The sequence below is a fragment of the Apium graveolens genome, chromosome 11, assembly GCF_009905375.1.
Source record: "Apium graveolens cultivar Ventura chromosome 11, ASM990537v1, whole genome shotgun sequence".
Lineage (NCBI taxonomy): Eukaryota > Viridiplantae > Streptophyta > Magnoliopsida > Apiales > Apiaceae > Apium > Apium graveolens.
In genome coordinates, this window is record NC_133657.1 from 184818207 (window position 1) to 184833421 (window position 15215).

Below are 15215 nucleotides of genomic sequence, written 5' to 3' on the forward strand. Positions count from 1 at the left end.
ATGGGCTCGAACACGTCAGGATTGGAACCTTCAAGAAGCAAATGAGCAGCGTGTATGAAATGACTGACTTGGGCGAACTGAGTTTTTTCCTGGGAATTCAAGTTCAACAGGTAATGGGTCTATAGAGCTCAAGCAATCCGAATATGCGAAAAAGGTTCTTGAAAGAGCTGGCATGGCGAGCTGCAATATTTAGAAATATCCCATGGATCCAAATGTGCAGATCAGTAAAGATGAAGGTGGAAAAAAGTGAATGTCACAGATTATAAGAGTTTAGTCGGGTGCTTTAGGTACTTGGTCCAGACTAGACAAGACATTTCTTACGTGGTGGAAATAGTTAGTAGGTACATGGAGTAACCTATAGTCCTGCACTTGGATGCACTAAAATGTATACTAAGTTTCATAAAGGCACAATTCACTATGGTTTGATATATTCAAAGGGCAGCAAAAATCATTTGTTATCAGGATTCTCAGATAGTGACTTGGCAGGCCATATGGATGGATGGAAAAGTATGGGTGGCATGGTATTTTACCTCAATAAAAGTATGATCACTTGGGTGTCTCAAAAACAAAAATGTGCGGCCTTATCCTTGTGTGAGACAGAATTTATTGCAGCCACTGCAACAACATGCCAATGTATGTGGCTTCGAAACATCTTGTTCCAGATAATAGGTAAAAGCATTGGTCATGTGATTATCTAAATTGACAATAAATTAGCTATAAACTTGGCCAAGAATCCGGTATTCCACGGATGTACCAAACACATCGACATACGATATCATATTATCATGCAGTGTGTGGAACATGGCGAGAATGTCTTCAAACATATTAGTAGCGACTGACAAAGAGTTGATATCCTGACTAAGGCCTTGATAACAGTGAAGTTTGAAAGAATGCAGAGCTTGTTGGGAGTCAAGAAACTGGTCTAACATAATTCAGATGAAGGGGGAGAATATTAGTTCTTAATCTAAATTTTTTTGTTAATAAATTATTTTTTTTGGTTTTTCAGAAAGTCTTAGCACTTGAACTAGTCGTGTGAAACTGGGTCGTGCTAGCAGTAGAGTTTTTATAGGATCGAGTATAGTGGTAGTAGTGCTCTAGGAGTTCTCTTTTTTTATTCCTACTTTATAGCATTTTAACATTTGTAAGTCTTTATATCTTTGAGGAGAGTCATCAATGATAACCAAGTCTTGGACGTGCAGGTGTGTTTGCATTTTTTTTTTCTTCTCAGCTTTATATTATACACTTAATATACATATAAGATTCCAGGTAAGAATTCTAGAATTTAAACTTTTTAATTTCTAATTGTGCTTATGTTGAGTAGTTCACAATAATTTCTTATTTTACTACTGGAATCAAGTAATTCTACGAATGAAATTGAAATATACCGAAGTGCCAATGCCTTGCAGAAATGATGTGAATTTCTGAATTAGCAGGTAGTTTATGACCAGATTTGTTTTTTTTGTAATATAAACTCACGAATTTTCTTTTCTAACTGTGATATATAACTTTTTATAATTATGTTATTAAGTCCTTCCATGATTATAACCCCCGCCAACCACCACCATAAGTGTAGCAATGCAAATATGTTTTAATGTCTGTGTTTGGTCAATTTAGATTTTTTTAAATCCAACTAGGGATATGTAATTTGTTCTGTATGGTTGCTGTATTGTTCTGCCTCCAGGCTCTCTTTATATAAGACACAGTGTTCTCTGTCCTTTCATTTTAAAATGTAATGTCCTGGTTTTTGCATGAGTGCACTCACAAGAATACAAGCATCTAAAGTCCTAACCAGTTTAGGATACTTAGTTAATTAAAAAAACTAAGTATGAGAACCATCAGCCTTAGGTTATCTGACCTTGATGGTAACTGTATTAGGATTACTTGTGTTAGACTTTAGGTTAACATGTTCCCTCTAAAATGATATTTCTCCTAATTTATATATGCAAAAGGTCAACAAGCTTATTACAGATTTAGTCCTTTAAGCTATCATGAAGCAGATGTGTATTTCTTTTTATATTTTCTCTTTTTAGAAATGCTAGATATGAAAATATTGCTGAAAAGGTCAGAGACTATTTTCTTTAGTTCTCTCCATAGCAGATTTTAGAAGACCTACATGATTATTAATAAATTTATATGAATTTGTTATTTAACTTACACAACTGAAAGATTATCAGTATTCCATGATCTCAGCCTCATTGTCGATGTTATAATTCACCATATCTGGAACCAAAGGGTCCATATATTGCTGTTCTAGCAGGATATTTCGGCATATTGCTGTTATCACTCTACGGGTCCATGTGATGGAAAGTTTATATTGCATGCATGTTTAGCTGCTAGTAATTTACCTGATAAATTATTTCTTGACTGTAGGTTGTGGTTTGTCTCAAGTTGCACAAGACAATCTTGCTAATGGTTAGTATAATCTTTGGTTATATAATCAGAAGTTAGAGTTTTATTCTGTTCTTCTTTCTAGATCCATTTAAAATCATACTCTTTATTTTTGAAGAGCGCTTCATTTGCTGATTTTAATCATCAACTGAGCATGTTTGGTTTATATGGTTTTGTGTTTTTAATTGACTATAATCTGTTAATATTCAATGTTCTTATATTTGTGGTCATTATTATGTCCTTACCTTGGCTGATTTCAAGTTGCAGGTGGGGAGGAGATCGTGTAGGATCAACTACAAAGTCCTTAGTTAAGAAGATGAATAAAAAGAAGTCTAAAGAAGAGGATGAGGATGAAGTTTTCGAGGCAGGGGAAAATTTGAGCTACTAAAAAAACAAGCACGTTCCTTGAAGAGTAATACTGAACCAACCAGTTCAAGAATTTTATGCTAATTGATGATAAAGATTTGATTTGTAAGTCTTGCTATATAAGGTCCATGGAAGTAGTAGATATTTTTACTATATTTTATTAAATGGAAGTATCTTAAGTTGACATCTAGTATCCATTATTAATTTGAAGTTTGATAGTTAAGAAAAATTACATGTTACAAAATGGCAAAGTAAATAAAATTATTATATTTTTTCTGAAAAATGGGAAGCTTGTATAGCATTTTTTCTGAAAACAGTACAATAAACACAACAATAAACAACACTTGTCAAACAACAGTTGAAAAAAAAATAGTCCCAAAATGAAGGGTTTTGTTTTCGCTCGTATAACCATTGTCTAATCCAAGGTTCGTAAAACATTTTTATGAATCATTGTAAAAAAATCACAAAAAAGTGAAGTTTGCACAACAGTTTTTTAAAACTATTGTCTTGGTATGCTTCACACAACTGGATGAGTAACCATTATAAAATGTTAGACAACGGTTTTTCAAATCTGTTATTTTAATACAGGTCACACAATAGTGCAAGTAACCTTTGTTCCGTTGTTAAATAAAGCACAACGGTTTCATTAAATATTGTCTTAATACACTTCATACAACTGAATGGATAACCGTTGTAAAATAATAGACAATAATTTATCCAAATTGTTGTTAATCCAACTTTATAACAATGGTTTAAAAATTAGTTGTGTTGTAAATGTAAAGAGTAAAGTTTATGAAGGTGTTGTCCTTTGGGGTGGATGTTTACATGTCACACAAGTGTGATTGGTTTGTGAGCCTCCTATATCATGCTCATACTGTTGATCTATCTCATAATGACATTGCTGTGCCACGACCTTCATCCATCCCATTAGTTTCTCACAGATGTTACAGGTGACGTGAAAGTGGAATGTAGTAAAATTTTGACATGATATTAACATGGATGAGAGATAATAAAGAGAAGAGAGTATGTGTATGCTCTGCTATATATACCAAGAACACCTCCTTTAGTGTGTATGTGGGCTTCTGTACTCAAAAAGTGAATGTTTGTTACTGTGATTCTTCATACAAATACTGACTTATTTCTTCAGAGTCTAATCATCACAACTTCCATCAGAACTTGTCCTCAGAATTTATGCGTATGACACTTAAATGTTTATCTAAAATAACTTAATCACCACAATAATTTTCATCATTCATATAGAGTGATAGTGTGTGCATTAGCAGGCTAAGATAACTTTGATGTCTTTTTTCCTGTGAAAAAACTCTAAAGGCATTAGATAAGCTAGACAATGGTTGCTGCATCAGCACATTACCTTTGATAGTGGAAAACTTATCATTCGGCTTCATCATAAATTGCAAAAGTCTGAAAAGTGCGGTTTTATTATACATTAAACAACGGTTCTTAAATGATGTTGAGGCAATGATTCTAACAAGATAATAACCCTTGTCTATTTATAAGAAAACATGGCACCACCTCATTGGTGGAAAAAATTTCACCAGGATCCCTTAGTTGGCAAAATCTTTCCCATTGATTGACTTCACATAAATCACTTAGTTGGCTATTTATCAGATAAAGGTTTTTTAAGAAAACTGTTGTATGATATTAAATTCTTAAATTTGAATTTTGAATAATAATTTTATTTATGTAAACATCTTTTTAAATGATCCAACCATACAGATGTAAAAGTCTATAGATTTTAGTCATATAAAAAAATATAAAAATATTCAAATTTATCTTGAATGACTTTATAAAAAAAAATTCGGTAAAATTACTACTACCCGAATAAAAAAATTATTTTTTAAAATTATTTTTTAGACGATCCAACTGTATGGATGTTAAATTATATTGATTTTAGTCATGTGAAAAAATTATTAAAAAAATCAAACTTATCTCGCATGATAAGTTACTTTTTAAATAATTTTTTGAACGGTCGAGCTGTAAAGATGTTAAAGTATATTGGTTTTATTCATATGAAAAAATTATTAAAAAATTCAAACTTATCTTGAATACCTTTATAAGGAAAATTCGGTAAAAGTACTACTACCTTCAACAAGATTCATTCTCGAATAACAAAATAATTTTTAAAATTATTCTTTAGATGATTTAACCATAGAGATATTAAAATATACTGATTTTAGTCATGTGAAAGAATTATAAAAAAATCTTATCTTGCATGACTTTATAAGGACAATCCGGTAAAAGTAATATTCCCTAGAATGAGATTCGTTCCCGACCAACAAAATTATTTTTTAAATGATTTTTTGAACGATCCAACTGTACGGATGTTAAAGTATATAGATTTTAGTCATATTAAAAAAATATTTAAAAAATAAAACTTATCTTCAATGTTTTTATAATAAAAATTTGGTAAAATGACTAATATTTACATGAGACGCGTTTACAATTGTCTCAAAATTAATCAAACAACGGTTTTTATGACGTAATTCGTCGTTTGATTATAGACGATAGGTTATTGTCACTTAACCTTTGTAGAAGGGAAAGTCCCAACGTCATAAAAATTATTTATTCTAAAATGTTGTACAACGACTACGACTACAATGATTTTGTATTATTACTATGAAACCAATGTCTATCATAAGTTAGTATTTAACGAAGATAATTACTTATGAAATAATATGTAATTTTTTTAAAGTCACAATGATTTAATATTTGTTAAAGATCTTTACTTTTGAAATAATATGTAATATTTTTAAAATTGAAACATAAAAAAAACAAAAACACGAATTGTATCCCATTTCTCGTTGAATTGTTAAGGCCGTTGATGAAATATACACGAGCAGCAAAATTGAATTCGGAATAGAAAATCAGTTAAATGTACAACCCCAAACACGAGATATGTCCCTGATAAATTTTTAAAATGATTTTTTGACGTTTCAGATGTTGAGATATATTTATTTTAGTCATATTAAAAAAATTATCAAAAAAATTCAAACTGCACTCCCATGAGAGGAATAAAATAATGTAAGCTCCCAAAGACGAGATTCGTCTCAAATAAACTAGATAATTCTTTGAAATAATTTAGATAATTTTTAAATATTTAAATATATTAGTTTTTGTTATATTAAAAATATTGAAAATTTTCAAATATTTTTATATTATTTTGTAAAAACAATTTCCTAAATTTTATTTGTAAAAATTTTTTAATCCAATTTTCCTGTTTAATTTGTTCCCCTTTAACTTTTCGTTTCCCCCTCCTTTTGTTTTCATTACCTGCTTCCCCTCCGCGTCTTTTTGCAAAATTCACATGCCCCTTTTATCTCCTTCTCTCTAAACATAAAACACTGAAGTTCACAGATATAAATTTTTTTTCTCTCTCTCTCCCCCTAATCCACCACTATTTCAAAAACTAATTACACTCTTAGGTGCTTCCATTTGGATATGAAGGATCCGGACTTAGGTTTCACATTTTTTCGTATTTTGACCTTTTTGAATTTTGGGTTTTAGATCTCTTTTAAAAATTTTGTGTTGTTTTCGGAGATTTTTGATATGTGGTGTGAATGTAGGTATGTCAAAGAAGCTTGGGATCCTATAGGGGCCAAGTATTTAACACGGCATCCCAAGACTATTGAGAAGTGCACGCCATTTCTCGTATGCCACAAATTTTTTATTTAATTATTCAAATTATTTGTGATGCCAGCTGTTAAATTGAATAAAATGTAACTTTTAATTTTTTAAGCATTTATGGTTAAATACTTTTTCATGTCTTAATTAATTAATAGTATTTTTGGTAAGGTAGTGTTTGATATTTATATTTCTGAACATCTGACAGGATGTTCAATCTTAGGTGATTGATATCATTCCTCGGAACGAAAAGCCAATTAAAAAATCAAATCCAGAAGATTAAGAACTAAAGCATTATATTTTTGAGATTGAGAGTCATTTAGCTGATGTTTTGAAGCTTGCATATCTTAGTGAAGCGACACAAAGGTATTAAGATTTAAGGGTTTCTCTTTTATGGATGTTTTGTGTGTAAGTGTTCCATAAATATGTGTGGATAGTTTATCTAAAATTATATTAAGAATTCATGGATTATCTTCGACACAATCTTTTATAAAATAAAAAAAGGGTAAACTAATAATGTTTACAAAAATATATACGGCAGTGAAGTTTATATTAATGAGTATATCCTATCTCGTTAAAGCTAAATATGTGCTATAACTTTACATAAAAAGGGTTGAATATGTACTCATTTTTTGTAGGATTCTACAAGGAAGCTTAGTACAATGAAAAGCAAACTAAAGTATTATAGTAAAGAAAAAAATTGAAAAAGTAATAAGACTTAACCAACCTTGCATACGTCTAAAAGTTCATCTTGCACATATATTACTATGTATAAGTCAGAAAGTTTATTAGGCCCTAAATAATTTTTGATGGCTTGGTGACTAAGAAGAGGTGTATCATGTGAGTTGTTTGGTTACTATGATGGGGCAGTTGAAGGTATATAAATGCTGTGTATACAATGTAATTGATCTTGTTTCTTCTTAATTTGATGAAACTTTTAACTAATGATTGATAGATGCATGGGTGTTGATATTTATATGATATGGATGGGTTCAATGCGAGCCATGAGGTTATTTTGAAAACTCATAATTGTGCTTAATCTTTCACGTTTACTTGTAGCTTAATTACATGAATGTAACAGTTATTATTCTGCGTATTTTGATGATGAATATTGGTTATTTCATTTTCATTAATACATGTTGTTCTTATTTTTCTCATATGCTCGATATTGATAGTTGTTTAAGTCTTGTAAACAAGATTGATTTTTGCAGAATTAATATTATTCGATTAACACTTGAATATATGTACCTTGATATTGTATATCTCTATAATTATTTTTAGACTATTTCATGTGTGCTCCTATTATATGTAATCAACTTGAAATTTCTACAATATGCATTTATTCTTGAGCTAACGAATAAAAGATCTTCTACTTCTGCTGAGAGATTAACTAAGTTGTTCAAGTAAGAGATTAATGCAAAATAAGAATTTGGATGTGGAAGCATTTGTGTTTCTAGGCGGCATAAATCACAAGGCTTACACTCACTACAACAAAATAGGCCAATTACGACGGCCAACGTACGACCGAAAAAAATGTGTGCCCAACTTACGACGAAAATAGTAAAACGTCATAATTATTTATGACGAAACCCAAAATCGTGGTAAGTTTAGTATTTTATTAATAAAATTATGCACGAGACGATTAAACAAAAATGAAAATTATTTGAAGTTGCGACGATTTAAATATTTCGTCGTAAGTTAATTATTTTTATTAAAAATTTATCTTGAAATTGAAATAAAAAAATATTTCATCTAAATTTACGACAAAATATTTGTGATGGAAAATATTGGAACATCCAATTTACGACGAAAATTAAAATTCGTCGTAAGGTATCAAAGAGGGAAATTTAAGTTTTTCCTCAAAATTTTTGCTGTAAATTTGACTTTTCACAAATTTTTTGCAGATAATAATTTATGACGGATTCCGTCGTAAATTAGCACATGATTTTTGATAATTTTAATTTTCAAAAAATATTATTTCGTGATCCAACCATTTTATGTCAGCATTTATATATTGTTATCCATACGGTTGGATCGATAAAAAATATTTTTAAATAATCGAAACACAAATTCAGGATTAAACACTAGTTAGCTGTACTAGTAAAACTGATACTTGACTGTTAAAATGACAAACCAACTAAACCTATTTTGATATTAAATTTTGGTTATATCACTAATATATATATATATCTATTAACATCTATACGGTTGGATCCTTGAAAAATATTTTTAAAATAATCTAAATACTGATTCAGTATTAAACACTACTTAGATGTACTAGTCAAACTGATGTTTAACTGTAAAAATAGCAAACCAAGTAAAATTATTTTAATATAAAATTTTGGTTATATCACTAATATATATATATATATGTTGACATTCATACGGTTGGATCGTTGAAAAATATTTTTAAAATAATCGAAATACCAATTCAGGATTAAACAATAGTTAGGTGTATATCACTAATATATATATATATATATATATATATATCTTTTGACATCCATATGGTTGGATCATTGAAAAATATTTTTAAAATAATCTAAATTTTGATTCAGTATTAAACACTACTTAAATGTACTAGTCAAACTGATGTTTAACTGTAAAAATAGCAAACCAAGTAAAATTATTTTAATATAAAATTTTGGTTATATCACTAATATATATATATATATATATATGTTGACATCCATACGGTTGGATCGTTGAAAAATATTTTTAAAATAATCGAAACACCAATTCAGGATTAAACAGTAGTTATGTGTACTAGTCAAACTGATGTTTGACTGTTAAAATGGAAAACCAAATAAATTATTTTGATATGAAATTTTCGTAGTATCACTAATATATATCTGTTGATATCCATACGGTTGGATCATTGAAAAATATTTTTAAAATAATCAAAAAACTAATTCTGGATTAAACACTACTTAGATGCACTAGCCAAACTGATGTTTGACTGTTAAAATGGCAAACTAAGTAAAATTATTTTGATTTAAAATTTTGATTATATAACAAATATATCTATTGATATCCATACCATTGGATTATTGAAATATAATTTTAAAATAATCAAAACGCCAATTCAGGATTAAACACTAGTTAGGTGTATTAGTCAAACTGATGTTTGATTGTTAAAATAGCAAACCAAATAAAATTATTTTGAAATTAAATTTTGGTTATATCACTAATATATATATATATATATATATATATATATATATTGACATCTATACGGTTAGATCGTTAAAAAATATTTTTTAAATAATCAAAACACCAATTCAGGATTAAACACTAGTTAGTTGTTCTAGACAAAATGATAATTCACTACCAGAAAAAAGTAGAATATACATCGCCTCTTAGACATCGGTTGCTTTTGGAGCCGATGTAAAAGGTTTTTTTACATCGGTTTTAACCAACCGATGTCTTTTTCTTTTATAAACATCGGTGTATTCCCCCATTAGCCAAATAATTTATTCCCTCCTTGTTCCCCCCTATTTTTTTCCTTGGAAAAATTCTCCCCCTCTTTTCACATAGATTTTGCCTTAGAATTTTTTCAAACTCTCTCTCTTTTTTAAGTTTAAACCCCCTTTTCAACTTTACACTTTAAAATATCAAATATTTTCAAAATCAAGAATCAAAAGATAAACCCTTTCAGTTTCTCATCTCTCTTTCTCTCTCCCTGAAACTCACCCCTATGAAAAACCCTAAATATCACCTATGTCTCCCAATTGTGCTCAACTGAAGATTAAGTCATCTCTCCTGATTACTTTTTTGTGCTTTTTGTGCTCCCTATGCTCGCTCTCTCTACTCACTCTGCTCTCTCAGCTCTCTCTTTTGGACGGAGTTTGAATTGGGTAAGGTCAAGTATGAGTTTAAAGGTTAAAGATGTGAGATTAAAGGTCGGAGACTAAAGCTCGGAGGTCGAGCATAAATTGGGTAAGATTTAAATCATAATTTTTTCATTTAGGGGTTTCATTTTAAAACCTAATTTATTAAACAATTGGTTAAATGTTTGAATTGTGCATGTTATTTTTTTAGTTGAGTAATTGCTTAAATTATGGATGTGGGTATCAATTTTGATGTATATGTGGGTATCTATTTTTTTTTATGATTTATGTGTCATTTTGAGAAATTACAAGGAGGTATATTTAAGGAAATGGATGCATTTTATGTTGTGAGACTCACTGAGTTTATTATTAATGTATGTATATATGTGTAGTTATGTGTTTTTGTTTATGATTTATTGGAGATATAACATTTAGTACTGATTATTGAGCTACTGATCTCTACATCAGGTGTAGTCTAGTGGAGAAGGTTATACTCGATATGGACCTGAACCTGGTCAATGGGGTGCTTATGATGCACAACGAGCTCAAGGACACAGATAGAGTACTCCCTGCTATGCTAAGTTATAATAGGTTCAATTAAGCTAAGTTGTACACTCTTTAATTGTAGAATTACGTTATAATAGGTTCAATTTTTTATTGATAAATTTTTAATTGGTTCTAATTAATGGGATCAATTAGAGTTCCCTAACTCTAGCTTCAGCCATCAGCGACCTTGTCCCTACCTTTACTTTTCCATCAGCAACTCTGCGGAAGGTCACTGGTGACAATATTAACACCGAAAAGGCCATATAATATGGAATACTCACCGAAGGTGGTTTGGCCATTGAAGGACCAAATTTTCGCAACAAAAAGTACAGACGAATTGAAGGAAATAGTACCACATATTCAGGTGTCAATTGACTGCATTATAATTTTTAGGTAAATCTATAAAAAAAAATTGCGATATGTTGATGGGGCCTGAAAACTTGGAAAAATTGTGCAATTACCCTAGAGCAGGGGCAGCTGTTCTGGCTGATATGGACGCTGTTGGCAGAGAAGCTCAGGTAATTAGTTTTCTGCAGCACAATATTGCATCTATGTTTACAACTTATTATTATCTTACCTTATTACATTATTTAATGAAGTTGAGAGACTTTGAATTTGCAAAAGCTGTGACTTTGGTTATTGAACCTTTTACTTTGGAGAGCGGTTTGCTGACACCAACATTTAAGGTGAGTATTAGGTTATAAAAACCTTAAACAAATAATCTATGTATATGGTGCTTGGATAAAATATCAAATTTAACTTCTTAATTTCTTTATTTTGCAGATCAAGAGACCTCAGGCACAAGCATACTTTTGCAAAGCTCAAGCACAAGCATACTTTTGCAAAGGAAATAACATGTATGTATACCGAAATTGCAGCATCTTATCCATCTTCTCAGAACCTGTTATGAAATATAAATTACTGGAAAATAGTATGCCAGAATTTTACATCTTTCACTGTTTGTCGGAAACTCCTGGGGCCACAAATTATCAAATTTTTACCAATTGATATAGGATCATAAACCAAGTCATCTTATTAAATATAGTCCAATATAATCAGTTGGGGAGACCCTGATTATTTTTAGTTTGTGTACATAGGTTGTCTTTCTTGGCAGATAGTCATAACATCGTATTAATTTATATGTAGGTCATTGTCGCAGTGATATTCATGCATACATTATTTATGAATACATTATATAATGTTGATTTCTCTGAACTACTACGCAATATGGACCTCCTCGCAAAGCAAAATGGTGACATTCAACTTTTCATACAAAAGTTGAATTTAGAAAATCAATTTAAGCAATTAGATCCAAAAAACCAATTAAATTGAAGTTTTTATTGAAACTTTTGATGCAGCTATTCAACTATAACTTGGGTGGGTAGCATAGCTCATGGTCATGTCGAAAATGTGAGCTACCCATACAAAAGCACCACAGTTGATTTAATTTCCGGTGTTTGACTTCGCACATAGAGCAATGACTAAGAAGTTTAATGGTCCGCCAGGGATCTTACTCAAACTTGTCATTCATTCTGCTTATATTGCTGAGATACTAGTTCAAGCTTGATACTAACTACAATACTATTAGGATTTAGACCATCAAATGAGAATTCCATGGATTTTAATTTGAATATGTGCTTATAAATTTGTAGCCATTACTTTGTTCACTGGTGTTACCTTCCCATTCTTTTAGGATCTTTTTGGTTTATCGGGGGATTTGGCTTTGCTCCCACATCTTATTTTGTAAGTGTTCATCATCCATTACCACTTATCATGCCATACATATTTTAGTCAAATTTCTATCTCTACAAATCGACAGATTACCAGTCCAATTAGGAGTATACATGACAACTCAGGTAAATCATAAGAATGAGCGAGGTGGTGGATGCATTAGCAGCTGAAATTTTTAAGGTTTACGACATGGTTCTATATCTTGGCATAATTGGGATAACTTTTTATGGTTTGATTACATGTTTTCGGATATTATAGCTAGTGCCCAATTGGAAGAGATGGATGAATATATATATATATATATATATATAATATTGATATTTAGATTAGATGAAAATATTGTACTTGATATTTGGATAATGGTTGATGAATATATAGGCAATTTGGTATTATATAGTAATTGGTTTTGGAAATTTTAGGTTTGGCAATTTTTTTAGTTTGGAAAATTTTGGTTTGGCAATTTTTTTAGTTTGGAAATTTTTTGGCATCACTACAAAATTTGATGTCTATCAAGGCTTAAATACCACAACAGACAAAGGCATAAAAATACAAAATTGATGTTAAAGAGAACTTTAGACAACGTTTGGATAAAAAAATGATGTTATTAAATCTTATAGACATCAGTTCGGTGACTATAGAAATCAGTTCTCAGATAGGAACCGATGTTAAAGGTTCAATTCACATCGGTTTTGCTTGAAAACCAATGTTTTCGGTATTAGTAACATAAGTTTAATGGGCAAAATGAAACATTTTGCTTATCTGACATATGTTTAAATTGATAAAAATATTATATTATATTAATATATAAATAATAAATGTGTATTAAAAATTTAACATCAAGATATAGATATCGATTTCATATAAAAAAATGATGTTATATATCCTCTTTCACATCAATGCGATGTTAAATGGGGGGTCTTTAATATCACCCACGAAGACATCAGATTTTTTCATTCATAGACATTGGTTTTTAGCCGCTGTCTATTGACGTGTTTCTAGTAGTGATTGACTGTTAAAATGGCAAACCAAATAAAATTATTTTGATATGTAACTTTGGTTATATTACTAATATATATATATATATATATATATTGACATCCTTATATATGTTTAAAATATATATTAATCGGTCAAAGTTTACTTATAAATTAGTTGTTAATACATAGATATTGACATCCTTATAGTTAGATAATTAAAAAGTCATTCAAAAGTTTGTTAATTGTGAAAGAGGTCGGTTTAAGAGAATATTATTTTTACTATGTGGTTGTTAAAATTTTATTAGAAATTTTTAAATTAAATTTAAATATTAATTGGTCTTCTTATATGAATATAGTATTTTAATTTTGTTAACTTTTTATATGTACTTTTATAAAGAAAATCATATAAGGATTAATCAGATTCTAAAAATTTAATTGGTCGGGCACATTAATATGGACTAATTAGTTAAATCGGGGATTTTGAATCATAATATTTTTAAAGCGATTATAATGTACATATTAATTGATTTACTATTTACCTTTTTTAATAAGTTTATTACCCTGTGTTTCGTGGAGATGGAAATCTGAGGTATATAATATGCTACGTGTCAGTTACTTATTTGATGAACCTGTAACACACGGATTTCCAGCATGAAAAGAACTTACAGCCCTTAGATAATATTGACAAACATAAGAGAAATATAAACACAAGAGAAACACAAACACGGACATCTCACATATCTCTATCACATCCCAATATTTTTCACTCCTCTCTCTCCTCCTCACAGTGCCTAAATCTAGAATCTTAATCCCCAATACATCAACAAAAACCAAAATTTAATGCGACCCATTTAGTTTTCGATCCAAATGAGACAACCCATTTGCGAAAAGATCTTTGCAATGATCCCCCTTAGTTACTATCGAGAACTCCGACGATAAAGTCATTAGCATAATGAGCATTAGGCTAGAGACCGAAAGTATCAGCCATGCCGCCTCATCTTCTCTTCTTTCTATTCTTTCTCTCTTCTCCCTCACAAATCCCCTTGCTTCTTTGTCGAACTCGATACTACTATCTATTGCAGAACAAGACCCGGAGTTGGTTAAGTTAGTTAAGAAGTTAAGTGAGAGTGTGTTTTTATCATTTTGTTTTGGTAGTTGTGTTAGTGTGAGGCGGTGGTTGTTACTATATGTGGTGGTTTTATTCTGCTTTTTGTTAGGCGGTGGTTTTTTTCTAGGCTTTTTTGATCCGTATCCGGAAATTAGGAACTGTATTGGATAGATTGAGTATTTGTTGTGTTGGAATTGAGGATAATGGAAGGCTGTTATTTTTGCGGTGTTGAGATGCTTTCTGATATGCACGATTTTGTTAGTTGCTCTGCCGTTTGAGTTATTAGCGAGTGGGGTCAAGTACTTTTGGCATATAGTGTGGAATGAAGTGTGTGAGAGGGAGTGATGAGGAGAGGAAGGGTAGAGAGAGATAATGATGAGAGAGAAGAGAGAGATGGAAAGGATGAAAAGTTGGAGTAATTTTTTTTGGTTTTGCTATTGGCTTTTGAAACAGGAGACTGGGTATTTTTTTATTGTCACGGGTTTAGCCGCTATGCTCACCATCAGTGGCTCTTCTGCCATGGTAGACTCAACACCTTTGCACATATTTGGCATCACAGATACTCAACAATGGTTCCTTTCTATTGGTGGTAGAGAGACAGACTCATACTTGTTTGTGCATTGTACC

General features: G+C 30.5%; 1 protein-coding gene and 1 long non-coding RNA gene across 2 annotated transcripts; both read left to right on the top strand.

Annotated features, from left to right (window-relative positions):
* Window positions 1–1261: 1261 nt before the first annotated feature.
* LOC141696958 (uncharacterized) lies at window positions 1262–2929 on the top strand. Its single transcript, XR_012564556.1, has 3 exons — window positions 1262–1433; window positions 2371–2412; window positions 2656–2929. It is a non-coding gene; the product is annotated as an uncharacterized LOC141696958 (long non-coding RNA).
* Window positions 2930–10734: 7805 nt separating this feature from the next.
* LOC141696811 (long chain acyl-CoA synthetase 6, peroxisomal-like) lies at window positions 10735–11790 on the top strand. Its single transcript, XM_074500937.1, has 3 exons — window positions 10735–11290; window positions 11372–11458; window positions 11556–11790. Exons 1-3 carry the CDS (start codon window positions 11192–11194, stop codon window positions 11778–11780), a joined length of 411 nt encoding a protein of 136 aa, XP_074357038.1. The 5' UTR covers window positions 10735–11191; the 3' UTR covers window positions 11781–11790.
* Window positions 11791–15215: the final 3425 nt, after the last annotated feature.

Bases quoted from the DNA above. Each gene is read 5' to 3' on its own strand.
- LOC141696811 (XM_074500937.1), top strand. From the start codon at position 11,192: ATGTTGATGGGGCCTGAAAACTTGGAAAAATTGTGCAATTACCCTAGA. The intron at 11,291-11,371 runs GTAATTAGTTTT...TATTTAATGAAG, and splicing joins CTGTTGGCAGAGAAGCTCAG to TTGAGAGACTTTGAATTTGC. The intron at 11,459-11,555 runs GTGAGTATTAGG...TTTATTTTGCAG, and splicing joins TGCTGACACCAACATTTAAG to ATCAAGAGACCTCAGGCACA.